Below are 14,749 nucleotides of genomic sequence, written 5' to 3' on the forward strand. Positions count from 1 at the left end.
GGAATAGCTCCTCCAGAGGGGTTACTGGCCCCTTGGGATACAACGCCGCCTGACACGTGTAGAGTGCTTTCTAACTCACAAAAGCTCTCTCACCTACGCTGTCCCACCTGAACGCTATGAATTCAGGAGGCGGATAGAATGGGGGTTATCATTCTTATTTTACACATAGAAGTGAGCAGAGAGAAGTGACTAAGACCACAAGGCTATGGAGCAGTGAAACTGGGAGCCACCTCTGTAAGCTGAACTCCACCCTTCTTCCACTGGGCACCCCCCTTCTTCCATGATTGGCCAAGGTTAAGTCTCAAGGCCCTCTGCCAGCCCTCCTCACCTGCTCCACTTCATGTCCTCTGCTTCCCCTTCGTGAATAGTGCTTCAGTGGCAAGGCAGTCTGCTCTGCCCTATACTCGATCATTTCTTCCACGCGCCATTTCCTCGGTCTACACCAAGCTCATCTTTCCTCTTTGCCCCAACACCCAGCTTACAATCGGCAGCCTTCCAGGACCAGAATGCCGTCTAGAATTGGCTGCACCTGCCTAGGCTCATGCCCTCACTCACCAGCCCCTCAGACTCAAAGTGGCACTGCCCTACCTTGCACTTGACGACAGGCAGCTCGGAAAGAGAGTTCTTCGGGAGTTGGTGCAGCTGTGACCTTGGTTCCCCCGGCAAGACAAAAAGCTCCTTGAGGGCAGGGGCTTGGTCTTCCAGTTCTCTGGTCTCCCCAAGACAGGGCTCTGCCCACAGTGGGTGATCAAAGCTGCTGATTGCCTGACAGGGGGATGGACTGGATGACCTATGAGGTCACACTCAGCCCCCTGACTCTGCTATAGAACCATGACATCTGCTCCCCCAACAGGCCAGGCCCTATTGTGCCCCTCAGCCTTGGCACGTGCTTCTTTCTGGAATGCCATTTCCCTCCTCTTGCCGAAAAACTGCTATGAACCTTTCAAGGATACAGTTCATCTATCACAGCCTCTGTGAGACATTCCCTGCCTGGCTTCCCAAATAGAATTCACAGCTCCATGGATGGTCCCACAGCATCTGTTCAGCTAATATCACCGGGAGCCAGCTAGGCAGACCTAGGCCCCAGGGAAACCAATGAATCGAACGAGCCCACCCTCAAGGAGTTCACAGTCTAGTGGGGAGACCAATGAGCAAAAAGACAAGTTGACTACAGTGTGACAGGTGCTGGGACGGAGAGAGGCTGTGGAAGAACAGAGAAACTGGGGAAAGCTTCCTGGAAGAGACTCCTGAGCTCCACCAAGGCACTCCGCGCACAGCTGTACAACAGTAAATGACTCTCCCCCCCACCAGCTCCTCAGAAGTGGGAACCTTCCTTCCCACCTTGTGAACACAGCGTATCTGGGACTGTGCTTGGCTCGTGTGCGATGAATGCATGTGAACTGCATGGCCACAGTTACCCTTCCAGGCCAAAGGTTCTGAAAACTTACTCAGTAGAAACAAAGACATTGGCTTCTTTACTCTAGGAATAGCCTCTAGCTGCAGCGGGGGGGGGGGGGGGGGTCCCTGATCCATTTCCACCCCAACCACCTGCCCTAGAGTGTCTGTGTCCCCAGGGCCTAGGATAGTGCCTGGCACACTTGAATAATTTGGGAAGGAGGGAAGGAGGAAGGAAGAGAGGAAGGAAGAAAGGGAGGGATAAAAAAGGAAGGGAGGGAGGGAGGGAGGAGGAAGGAAGGAAAGGTGGAAGGAAAGAAGGAATTCTCCAAACAAGGGATACTTACTGCAGGATAGACATGGCCAATCTGAGCAGTTCTCCCTATGTGGAGCTCATCTTCGTCTTCCTCTTCCGTTGTTTTCCTGTACACTGGGTTGTCAAAGTTCATGCTTTTGGTGTTCTTCCGCTTCCAGTTTCTCCAGATCAGGTAGCCACTCATGCACAGCAGGGCTATTACCGCTGGAGAAAGGGACACAGCATGCTGAACTTCCAGGAGGCTCGAGTCCATTGTTCCGATGTCAGTGCATTTCACGCCCCCTCTCCAACTTTCCTGCCCCTGGTTCCTCAGGTGGTTCTGTGTGTCCTTTTTCTGCTGCTTGGAAGCCCTTCTCCTATCTCTTCCTTGGACCAGTCCGTTGCTCCCTCCTGTGTGTTCCCAGCCTGCGGTCCTGTCCTTTATATGTGTGTAGCCCCAACTAGACTGAGCTCTTTGTGGGCACAGACTGTGTCTTCACCTCTCTGTCCAGCTCAGTAACATGTACGGAGTGAATGACTGAATTTCCTCACCACACCTTTGTCCTAACGCTGCTGCCACCTTTTAATTCTCTGAGAAAACCATTCTTACCCCAAATGGAGGGTGGATGGTGGGGTGGGGTGTTTCTTTCCAAAGCAGGGGCTCTGCAAGGAGAGGCGCATCTCTGGAAGGGGACACAGGAGGGAGACCCTGGCTCTAAGGGGCAACCAATGAACGTATTAATGAATAAAGAAGTAAGTTCTCTAACACTGTTGGGCAAAAATGGGGCCTGAGGCTTCATGAGATAGTAGGTGGTCACTGTGAGCTTTCAAGTGAAGGCTACTGACAGATATCCAGGCTGCTTGAGAGGGAGTGTTTTACTTTGGTAAGACTGTGATCATCAATACTCATTAAAGATGGGAACAAGGCCAGGACAACTGTCACCACCATTTTATGGTTCCAGAGACCTAGCTCTGCTGTGAGACCAGAGCAGGAATGGAAGAAGACACACAGGGGAGTGCGAGAAACCCAAGTGTTAATATCATCAGTTCTGTATGTTCAGAAAAATCTGAAAAAAGCAGATGAAAAACTATTCGAAATAACTTCAGTTCATCAAGAATTAATGTAAAAAAATCAATAGCTTTCTTATCAATGAGCAATAACCAATTAGAAAATGGAACATTCATACCAGCCCAATGGAAAACTACAAAATACCTCGATAACCTAACAAGAAATGCTCAAGTCCTATTTGATCTATACAATTTTACAGAAGAATATAAAAGAAGACTCAAAAAAAACTGGGAGATATGTCATGTTCCTGGATGGGAAGCTTTAGTATTATAAAAATGTGACTTCTCCCCACATCAACTTATGTATCCGAAGCATAAGATTCCATCATGAAAAAAAAAAAAAAAAAGATTCCATCATGATTTGGGGCACCTGGGTGGCTCAGTGGGTTAAACCCTCTGCCTTTGGCTCAGGTCATGATCCCAGCGTCCTGGGATCAAGCCCCGCACTGGGCTCTCTGCTCAGCAGTGAGCCTGCTTCCCTTCCTCTCTCTCTGCCTACTTGTGATCCCTGTCTACCAAAATAAATAAATAAATAAAATAAAACAAAATAAAAGAAAGAGAAATCCTCTTTTTAAAAGATTCCATCATGATTTTTAAAGAATTACGATGATTTTAAAGTTTATCTAGAAGAGAAGTTGAACAAAATCTAATATTGCAAGCACAATAATGCCCTACTAGGTATTAAAATCTAGTGTGAAGTTGTTCTTGCCATATAAAGGAATGGACAGGTAACCGGTGAAGGACAATGAACAGCCCAGAAGAAGATCAAAGTATGGATAGGCATGTAGTTTATTTTTTTAAATTTTTTTATTATTTTTTTTTTAAGATTTTTTTTGTTTGTTTGTTTTTGTTTTTGTTTGACAGACAGAGGTCACAAGCAGGCAGAGAGGCAGGCAGAGAGAGAGGAAGGGAAGCAGGCTTTGCTGCGGAGCAGAGAGCCCGATGCGGGACTCGATCCCAGGACCCTGGGATCATGACCTGAGCTGAAGGCAGAGGCTTTAACCCACTGAGCCACCCAGGCGCCCCAGGCATGTAGTTTATAATACAGACGACAATTCAAGTCAGAGAGATGGATTATTCAATAATGGTCTTGGGAAAATGAAAAAGGCCTGTAGAAAAAAAAAAATAATTAAATCTCTCACAGCATACTCTAAATAAATTCCAAATGGATTTCTGTCTAAATATAAAATAATGTTTAGTAGAAAAATATATGTGAAGATATTTTAACAATTTACATTGAGACAGACCTTCCTAAGGAAAACACGAAACCCAGAAATCCTAACACGAAAGAGGAAAAGATCGGACACTTCAAATTTTCAAATTTGTGTGTAGCAAAAAACCACAAACATTTAAAAATCAAGTGGGAGTAAGGAAGAGAATATCTGTAATGTATATTACAAAGGTTTAATATTCCTTATGTATAAATATTTCTACAAATAAGAATAAGATCAAGAACCAAGAGAAAATCAAGACAAGACTGGGAGTGAGCAATGCATTAGGAGGCAATGTAATTGGCCATCAAGCATATGAAATGATACTCTATCTCATAGGGAAATGCCAGGGAAAGAATACTCATCTTTCACCCCTCAGAAGAGCAGAAATTTAAAAAATATTAATTACATTGGAGTGGATTCTATCAGGGAAACAGACTACACACGCCCTTCCTTCTATCGAGTAGAGGATGGCAGGAAAGGGCTTGGTTTCTCTTTCACTAAACAATGATCAGAGTATTTTCCATTCACTCTACTCAAACTCAGCCTGCCATAGTCTCCCCATCATCTTTATGGTTAAAGCCTTACAAGGCCAATTCAGAGGGCCCCTTCTCCGGAAGGACCATTCCCTCTCCTCTGCAGGGCCCCACGTAGCTGTATGTATGTAATATGTGGTAACACCTCTCTTGCATCACATTTTAGGACCAAGTCTGAGTAAAGACTGAAAGCTCTTAAAAAGTCTTTTTTATCTTTTATCCAGTTCCCTGGACCCTTGGCATCCAGCACAGTCCCTTGCACGGTGTAGGAGTTTTAAAAACATTCACTCATTAGCTCACCACTACACTGGGGATTTCCAGGATAAATGGGCAAAGTGCTGGTCCCTGAGGTGCCCGTGGGCAAGCAAGGGGGATCAGTCTATGAATGGGCAGTCACCCCACCAAGAGATGAGACTAGAACAAGACAGCATATTCAGGATACCATGCGAACCGCGGGGTAGGAGAGACTAAATCAGCCTCCGTGGTTCTCTGAGAGGTTGAACTCAGTGTTATATTTTGGCCATATTGGACTTGTGGTCCCAAGCCCACCCCCACCTTGCCCTCCCATGCTTGTTCCCCTTCCTGGCTTTGCTTCATGCTGTTTCCACTGCTTGGACAGCTCTGGATTCTTCTTCATTGGGCTGACTGACTCGGCGTGAGTCATTTCCTATCATTTCCACTCGGAAACCTTCCCTGCTCACTTCCCTTCTCTTCCGATTCCAAGTTAAGTACTTCCTTGGCACTTCCCCAGACCGCCTATGGCTTAGACTTCCCATGTCATCGTCAAATTATCTGCTATGTGGGTCTCTCCGACAATACTAAACTTTCTGAGGACAGGAACCACGTCTTCTTCATTTTTAATCACCTTCTCTCCGCTTATCACAGAGTCTGGTACATCGCAGCCAAACCGAAAGGAAGCAAGATAGCATGATTTCCTAAAGGAACGGCAAGCAGCGCTCCCCATTAATTCAACAAATATTTTATATCCTACCATGTGGCAGCCACTGCTAGGAGCTGGGGAGAGTGGCAAACAAGAGAGGCCCCAGCCCTGTGTCCATGGAGCCAAAAGTTTGCCTTCAGGCAGGCAAAGGGTGAACACTGGGGTACAGTGAGGCATTAGGACAGCTGCCGGGGGCCAGGTCCTGAAGGGTCTTACGTGCCAAGCTAAGATACCAAATGATCACACTGGGAAGTGGGCTGGAAATCTCCTGGGGCAGAAAAGTTCGTTGAGCCACAGTCTCCTCAATGCGACAGGTCAGTGTGCTCAGGGCTAAGGCTAGTGCTTTTCCCCAGAGCCTGAGCACGGTTGCTCTGGTCTCCCTGGAGACTTGGGGCCACACTCACCCATGGGCACGAGGATCCCAATGACTGCAGCGGTGACGGTTGAGTCCATCTTGCTGCCTTCATTCCCATCTGCAAAACACAAACATGCCTAACGATGCTCCATCACCGTGAGCCCAAGTCCTTGCTTGCCTCAAGCTGTAAGAACTGCCAGCTGCTTCTTGCTCTCATTCCATAGTAAGGTGCCTGACTAATGCCTAACAATTCAGTCTCTCCAGTTCCTATCAAAACTCCCTCGACGTGAGCACAACAACGGTTATCTTCACTTCACACATGGGGAAACACAATCTTACTGGTGTTCTGTGGGCTCAGAGAGAAGCTGCAGAGCTGGGATCCAAACCCAGGATGTGTGCCCCATGTCCCTTGGCCATCCCACAGGACCACAGTGCTAGGAAGCTGGGTGGTGGTGGTGGGGTGCTTGGCAGAGTGAACACTTAGGTCTCTACGTTGTTGACTAAGGCAACTGCCTTTTCCAGCCCGTACCTATTGCTTTGTCTCTGTTGCTTGGGTGGTCTCTCTGTCCGTCTGCATTATCAGCTTATTTTCAATAAGTAATTAAAATGGGAGGCACTATAAGTAGTGGAACCAACAGCACAGGCTCCTGGGGTCAGACATCCTGGGTTCAAATCCCAGCTCTCCTATTTCCTACCTGTGTGGGCCAGTTACCTACCTCCAAGGGTCACTGTAATGGTTAAGTGAGGTAATTTAGCCAGAGTGCTCACTACGCCCGGTGCCTGGCACAGCCTTGCGGGCTTCAGAGTGAGGCACTGCTGGGGAAGTCTGTGGCTGCAGTGCCCTCACTGCGCATGAGCACACCCTGAGCAGCAGGAGGCGGGCGCAGAGACCTGGATCAGAGACTCTGCCCCCCTGGAGAGGGCCTGGAACTCACTGAGCTAAACCTCCAAAAGTCGGGGTGAGCGCTCAGTTCTGCAAAGCCAGCTTCTGCCGGCAAGATGGGCCCGATGAGAAAGGTGCTACCGGGCTGCTTGGTTTCTGGGCCACATATGGGAGATGTTTTAAAGATGGTTTATCTTCTTAAGTGAACTTGCCCTGGCAGGTGACTTAATTAAAAAGGTATTTGCTGGCTCATGAGACAGAACATTTCTAGCCATGACAAGTATTGCTTCTGATGATTTCATAAGTGCTGAACTTAATTATTTTCATGCCAGGGTTTGGAAAGAGGCACAAGCAGACCATAGTGATGGGTGTTACTGGCTGGGGAACCGGCTAAGAGAGCTAAGAAAAGAGACCAGAGCTTCTGAGGTTTCCAGATCAGAGGGACACTCCCTCATCCCTGCGTCAGTAGTGAACCCAGGCCCATGCCCAGCAGCAGCAGAGGCTGTGCGCACGAGCCATTTCTGTTTACACCACCTCCTTTGTCTCTCTAGGCAAGCTTGTGAAGCCGGTGAAGGAAGGGCAGTTATCAGTCCCACTTTGTAGGTGAAGAAACTGAGGCTCAGAGATAGGAAGTGGCTTCCCACAAGACCCTCTACAAGTCAGGGGCACCTCAGACTCCTAAATCATAGGTGGGCACTTCTACTAGCTCCCTCAGAGAGATCCGAGATTCTGCTCTGGTGTGATCTCTTCTTCCACAAACCCTCTCAGCCCTCCCCAGCACCTCCCCACCCGCCCAGGCTTCCGAAGGCCCCTCCCCTGTCACCAAAGAATGCAGAGCTCAGTTCCTTACAGTGCTGGGAGTGGTTGCTGGTCGCAGGGCTTGGGGCAGATGGCTTGATGCTGGGAGCCCTGGGGACGCCAACTGAGCTTGGGACCACAGCTGCCAGGCTTGGTGTCTCTGTGCTGTGGTTCTGGTACGTGAGGCTGTGGACAGTGGTCCCAGGGGCTCTCGTGTTTTCCGCTGGTGTCCTCGCTGTGGTAGGAGCTAACGTCGTAGTTGAGGTAGATTGAGGTGCTGGAGGGGAAATGCCAAGGAGTCACTTGCACAGAGAATTCTCTTGCTAAAGGCCTAACTCACTGCCTCTATAAATTATACTTATGAAGTCATTCTCAAGGCTCAGCTCAAATGCCACTTCCAGGAAGCCTTCCCTAAACCTCCTGAATGGGCTCTGACCTTTCCTCTAGCTGAATCCCAAGTACTTTGTGTTTAAACCGCACATTGATTTGATTAAGACAAGTCATTAAAACAAGGCTATAGAATTAGGTGTGGGCAAGACCACTGTAAAAGACTGGGGGGGGGGATACATAAATCTAGAAGAATTTTGCATGCATATTGTTACACTACTAAATTTAAATTCTCACTCCACTTTAAAGAACTGGACCTGGAAATCATAATTCATAAATCTGATGTAGCAGATCTGTGCTTACGCCAAAGGCCTTGGCCCTGTATCAACACTGGACAATGAATAGAGGCTTACACGACCCAAGTATTAACTATTAGTCCTAATCATATCACAGAAGGGCTTCTGTGTCATGTGTCCAGTTCTAGGTAAGGAATGGGCAAGCTCACAGTCACCTGCATAGAAATAGGAACTGAAGCCATAGGGAAAAGGATTCTTAATTTCAGGTCTTCAAGGGCCTCCAGAAAGCCCCTGAAACTGAGTTTAAAATGTTGTCTGTAAATGTGCATTTTTTCTTGGAAGTGAGAAGAGAAAGCCTTGGAAGGACCCTGTGGGACACCAGCATTCAAGGACGGTAAAGAAGGCAACACGCAGCCAGAAAAGACAGACAGAAACCGGGAGCATATGGCGTCCCGGAAGCCAAGGGAGGAGTTTAGCAGGAAGGGATCTCGCTTTGCTGGGGGCCTGCCCCCCACCATAGGTCTGCTTACCTCGGTAGCACCTCTTCATGTCTGGGCCCAGCCACATTGTGTCAGGACAGGCACACGTGTACTTGGGAGAGGGGCTGGAGATCTGAGGAGCAGGAAGGCACAGGTACTCACAGCCGCCATTGGGCTGGGCACTCACCTCGCAGGCATCTGCAGCTAATGGCACAGAGAGAGAGAGGGAGAGAGAGAGAGTTGGAGCAAAGACAAGACATGCCAAGTCCTCCCTTCTCCCAAGGATGAGGCCCTTCCCAGTAGGCTTGCTCCAAAAGCTTTCTCTCCTACTCTTTTTGGGCATATCCCAGCCTTGGACCTGGTGTTCCTCCCCTCACCCCCCACTTCCCTTCAACCCTGACGACAATGCGAGAGGTGGGTGCATGGCCCGGAATGACAGGTACCAGACATCTGGGCTCACTGACAAACTGGTCCAAGTTACAGTTCTAGTAATTTTACAGTTGGAATTTAAACTGAATTTAATCTGTTGGATTCCAAAGTCCATGTTTCTCCCTCTATGCCATGTGCCATGTCTCTTTCTTATTTAAACTTTCAGGTCTAGAATCAGGCACCATGCTCATCCCCTCTTTCCCCTGTACCTTCCACTGTCACCCTGGTGGCCACAGCTGAGTTACAGGTAGCCTGATCACTATATCCTAGCAAGAGAGCCCGGGAGCCCAACGAGCAGGATTCTTGGCTTCTGGTCCCAATGAGCTGGATTGCTCCATGGCCCGGGGATATATTAGCTTATATAGCGGCAAAATGGGTACACATCATAAATGAGAGGCGATGTGCTCCCTCCCGGCAGAAGCAGTTCTTGGAATCAGACAGACCTGAGTTTGGGTTTTAGTTCTGTTGTTTTACCTTTCTGAGCCCCAGCTTTCTAAATGAGAAAAGTAACACCCACTTCTTGTAGGCACACATGGAACTTTATATTATAGCTTTTATACCCAGCCTTATTTCACCAAGAGCTGAAGGAAATGAGGTAAAATGTGTGACAGCAAAGCATACTCCCAACGAGAGTGGCTGTCTCCACGTGTCCTGGGAATGCTGGGACATGGCGTTAGGGGAACCACACAGCCCAACTAGTGCAGGGAGAGGGTGTGGGCAGGGGCTGTGGGGCCAGGCAAGGCTCACCTCTTGGCTGCTTCAGCTCATGGAAGATGACAATATCATGTGGGTTATTGAGGTTCTCAGCGAGGACAGAGATTTCCAGACCATTGAGCCGATTTGCACTGAAAATTGCCTCATTCTCCAGGTCTGTCCAGAACACCTTGTCCTGTGGGGGTACAGATGCACAGGATGGGAGGCCTGGGGCCTAAACCCGTGACCTTAGTCTCAGGGCTTGGCCCAAACCATCATCACAAAAACTGCCCTGACCTCTCCCCTGAGCTCTCCTGCCCACAGATTCACAGGGGGCCCAGGGGATAGGCTCTCAGCCACTAATCTGTGGCACATACTCTTGTTCCCCTCTATCATGGAGGATTATTTGTTGGATCTGTGCTTTGGCCTGAAGACTGTTCATTAATGCTGTGCTAGGCCTGCTTCCTGGAGCCAAGGAGAAGCCCAAGGTCTGGTCTCAATGGCTTCTACCCCTACCGGGGCCTGGGACCAAGATTGGAGGGGACTATTCCCTGGTATGTCCTCCTACAGCTTCCTGGTACACACGGATCTGTATGCATCCAACATTCTGTCCACATAAGCCTACAGGTGCACCTGCAGGCAAGTCCACAACAACAGGTGCAACCATGCATCTCCATGCACAGATCTGGACACCTACCCACAAAAGCACACTTGGACCAGAATAGACACTTGGCCAAGTCTTGGTGTAAGTACTTACATATTCACAAGCACTAGTACATACCAGAAATGCACGCTTGTAAATGGCTGGATTTCTGGAGACACACGCATACACTTTACACTATGTGTGTGTGTGCAATGCTACACACACGCACAAGCACCTACATGTGTCTGCACACACCTGTCTTTCCAAGCAGGCGCTGGACTTGGAGGTGGGATTCTGCCCAGAATTTCAGAGCAGTGCTGAGTGATGTCACTCCAAGCAAATATGGCCCAATAGCCACCACAGACCACGGTCCCCTTGCTTTCCCTCCCCTTGGGGGCAAATATCGATATGGTAAGACCTGGGTTGGTTCTGGATTACTCGTTCCCCAAGAAGAAAGGTTGTTAGGGCCGAATACAGGCACAGGATGGGTGGGACGCTCCACCCTCCGGGGAGCTTCGTGAGGACTGAGTTAATGTCTGATTCACTTCAATAACCCCAGAGTCCAGCAAAGGTCAGCCAAAGTGTGCTGAGCTGAATAGCATCTCTCAGGCTATTTCCAACAGCAGAGTCTAAAGAAATGTATATTTCTTCTTCCCTCCCTCCCTTTATTGTGTACCTTCTGTATAGGGGTACAGTGCCAGGCGCTGAGGGCACAGAAAGGGAACACATGTGGTCTAGTAACCTCCCTGTGACAAGTGCTCTGAGAGGGGTCTTGGGAAGGAAGCACAGGACAGTAGGCTGCGAGACCTTTGTGTGCGCACAAGTCAGCTGGCTTCCCTCTTCCTTTGTTTCTGTTTGGACACGTCTCAGAGAGCCATCCTATTTGAAAAGCCTTTTCTAGGCTTTAGAGTCCTGCTAGGGACATGTCTCCCCTCCCGGAGCTCACCTCAAACACAGCTATCCCAAAAGGGTGGCTGAGGAAGTCGGGGGAGGAAATCAGCATCTTCCTGTTGCCTCCATTGAGGTCAATGCTGGAGAGCTGGTGAAGCTTGGAGTCTACCCAGTACAAGCGCTGGTTCAGCAAATCTGGGGAAAGGGGATCAGGTCTTGAATTTGGGATCCCAACCAGGATCTCGGCTCCTCTGTGCCCACTTCCCCTACCCACATTTCCAGGCCAGGCCTCCCATGGAGGCGAGCCTGGGGCAACCATCCAGAAATACAGGCACGGGTACTCTCTGGGGGATATAAACACAAGACCCGTGGGGCTCCAGATGGTATTCAGCACTGGGTAGTGGAACAGGGCCCCAATCCAGGGAAGGCAGGCCTCACCCAGGGTGATTCCATTGGGCCATTCAATGTTGTCTGATACCAGTGTTTGCCGGTCCACACCATTGAGCCCAGACTTCTCGATCTTGGCCTGGTATCCCCAGTCAGACCAATACATGAACCTAAAAGAGAGAACTCAATTGGAATTTTAGTCAGGGGACGGGGTTGGGGTGGTGTGGGTCAGAGGGCTCAATGAGCCACTGCATATTATGTTTGGTGGGGGCTGGGAAGGCCTCTGAAATCCATTGGAACCATCGAATCTTAAGAGTTAGCAGTTGCATTAGTTTCCCCTCATCTGAGAGCCCTGGGAAGCTTGCATTCCCCAAGAGTCCCCCCAGCTTCAGCCAATCAGCCTCAGAGCCCCTCTCTGCCACTCTGGCAGCTCTAACCGGAGCCCCGGAGGCCAGAGCAGGAAAGGCCCTCATCAACCCTCTCTTACTTTCCTGGTCTGCAAAGGGAAAAGTAGACGGCTTCCCCAGGGTCACACAGCCAGAACTCAGCCCGGGGTTTCCCTCGCTTCATTCTTGAACATTAATGAGTACCTACTGTGTGCCGGGCAATGAACTGAGAGGTTTTGCCTCACATACTTATAAACACAGCCATCACTGCCCCTCTAACCCCATCCCTCTAGAGCAGGCAAAGGAACTCTCAGAAGCAGAAATAAATCATCACTCTCTGGTTTTTAAACTTTACGGTGGCTTCTCCTATTGCCCTAAAACAAAATCCCAAATCCTTCCCACGGCTGACAGAGCTCTGCCTGCTCAGGCCTCTCTCCCACCACCACCCCAACCCTTCCCAACCCCACGGGGCTGCAGGCACCAAGCTTTGTTAGTTGAGAGCCTCAGGCCTCCACCCGTCCCCCGGCTCCTTCTCAGCGTGAATGTCTTTGCTGTACAGAATCATTCTCTGTAATAGGGCCACCCTGTTATTACCTCCGAAAGCACTAGTTCTTGCCTTCCTGGCACTTAAAAAATGGTTATTTCTGTGGGCATCTGGGTGGTGAGGTGTATTTTCCTATCTATTTCCCCCACTAGTCTGTAAGGTCCCCTGAGGGCAGGCTTGTCCGTCTTGCCCCTCGTTGTGTACCTGTAGGTTGCTCATGTGGGACCCGGAACAGGCTCTTCTTTAGTATTTGTTGGACAAAGAAATGTGTCCGTCCCAGCCCCACCAGAGCCCCTGGAGAGTGTAATTATTAGTCCCGGTTTATAAATGAGCACACTGTGGTTCACAGTGGTTGACTTCCCTCAATTCATGCTTTTAATAAGCGGCGGAGCCAGGATTGTACTTTATATAAAACGCAAGCCCAACTCTAAAGCCTGAAGGTTTCCTTCTCCCCAAAACCGCCTCTGCTGGAATCTGGTGTCAGGCCAAGGCTGCCTTGGCCTGGGGGCCCCCTTCAGCTAGGGGGCTGAGTGATTCTGTTAGTGGCTTTGGAGTCACTCTCTACCCATCCCCATTCTGCTCTGTACCCAAAAATCTGACCCGTGTGCGAACCACATCAGTGGGCTTAGCTCTCTCGTCTTCTGGCTTCCTGCTGCATTCAGTGACATGTCTGAGCAGGAGGACGAGAGACTGAGCTCAGGGTATTTGTTCCAGATTCCTCTCTACAAAGTTGCCCCTGGCTGGCTACTGCTCTGAAGGTGGCCCTCTTTCCTTCCCAGCCCGAGTACCCGACCCTGCTCTTGCCCCTCGGGCCTAGTGCTGCTAAGGGCACAGTGTTAGGAACAGTGCATCAGACCTCACCCACTCCTCTGTAAAGAGACCCCCCCCGTTAAGCCCTCCCCAAGTCATCTGGATTCAGGTGTGCGGCGGGTTTCCTGCCGGGACTCGGACCCATCCACACTGGACTGGAGCTGGGCTGGGTGTCACTACACACAGGGAGCAGGACTGAAGTGGGGATTAAGTGAGATGACTCATCATTGGTCGGGTGCCTGGTTGTTCCCAAGTGTGCCCAGTAAAGCACAGTGGTCAGTCCCTGCCCAAGGCCTCACACGTTCTGTCAGGGGCCAGTGTGGCCCCCAGCCACCCTCACTGGAAGAAGAGGGTTTTCTTATCCTTGTTTACAATTAAAAAAACAGTAACAGGAAGAAGCTAGCGATCCTGGGAAACTTAATATGGCTACCGCTGCTGAGAAACCATGCCTTCCTGGGACATCCCTATTGGGGAAGGGAGGGAAGAGTCTTGCTCTGTTCAGAATCACTACCCCCAAAATGGAAGTGTGGCCACAGCCAGGGCAGCCTGGGTGGTGAGGGGCCCAGAGGCTGTGCACCCAGGGGTGCACCAGACCTAGTCAGTGGTCTCAGTCCTCGTTATCTTGCTGGCTGTCCTGTAGGGCAGGGAGTAGATGCGTCTGATGTAACTCCAGAGGCCCATGGAGAAAGTCAAAGTTGGGCAGATTTGGGGATATGAGAAAAAAAATAAAATCCTAAACACTCTCTAATGGGCAGAGCTGCCTTGAAATGAAATGGCCCCTGTGGGAAATAATGAGCTTTCTGTCTCTGGGAGTGTGGGAGCTGCCACCAGCAGCGTGCAGCAACCTGAGGAAAGACTTCCTGCCCCAGAAGCTTCCACGAGGGCCATCCTTAGAGCCCAACTATGCTCTGCGATGCACTGATTCTGGGATATGAGTTAGTGGCAGAGTAAGGAGAACCCTGATGACCACTGCCCACAGAACCCTTGGTCAGCGGTTAATAGTCTGAGGGCCCCACACAGACTTTCTTCCCTTGGGCTGTCTGAGTGGCCCATGGCCTTCCAAAGTCCCCAAGATAACTCTTAATGATAGACACAGGAGGACTGAGTGCCTCCTCAGGGAAAATGGGAAGTTTGGGTGGGGATACTCACCCTCTCAGGGGGTCGACCGCGATGGCCCGGGGTTCGCTGAGGTCCTGGCTGAAGAGAGTGCAGCGGCGGCCACCATCAATTGTGGCCACAGAGATGGTCTTGTTGCCTGAGTCAGTCCAGTAGATGTGCTTGTGGACCCAGTCCACTGCCAGGCCCTCTGGAGAGTGCAGCTGCTCGTCAATGAGGACCTCCTGCTCTGCCGGGTCACTGGCCTTGTCCATGTAGGCGCTAGGG

General features: G+C 50.0%; 1 protein-coding gene across 20 annotated transcripts in view; it reads right to left on the reverse strand.

Moving 5' to 3' along the window:
* The window catches only part of LRP8 (LDL receptor related protein 8), a 78,765-nt gene that overhangs the window by 6,274 nt on the left and 57,742 nt on the right, over positions 1–14,749 (reverse strand). For 8 of the 20 annotated variants that reach the window (XM_082688485.1, XM_082688489.1, XM_082688500.1 and 5 more), the window contains 10 exons: positions 14,516–14,743; positions 11,678–11,796; positions 11,295–11,434; positions 9,760–9,901; positions 8,635–8,787; positions 7,534–7,758; positions 5,850–5,918; positions 2,301–2,405; positions 1,743–1,915; positions 589–765 (listed from right to left, as the gene is read on the reverse strand). In XM_082688485.1, coding sequence (XP_082544611.1) covers positions 589–765; positions 1,743–1,915; positions 2,301–2,405; positions 5,850–5,918; positions 7,534–7,758; positions 8,635–8,787; positions 9,760–9,901; positions 11,295–11,434; positions 11,678–11,796; positions 14,516–14,743 — 1,531 coding nt within the window. Of the gene's footprint in view, positions 1–588; positions 766–1,742; positions 1,916–2,300; positions 2,406–3,546; positions 3,868–5,849; positions 5,919–7,533; positions 7,759–8,634; positions 8,788–9,759; positions 9,902–11,294; positions 11,435–11,677; positions 11,797–14,515; positions 14,744–14,749 lie in introns of those variants that run through there. The other 12 variants (XM_082688499.1, XM_082688501.1, XM_082688488.1 and 9 more) reach the window with 4 other exon arrangements.

Source organism: Mustela nivalis (genome assembly GCF_964662115.1).
Source record: "Mustela nivalis genome assembly, chromosome: 10".
Lineage (NCBI taxonomy): Eukaryota > Metazoa > Chordata > Mammalia > Carnivora > Mustelidae > Mustela > Mustela nivalis.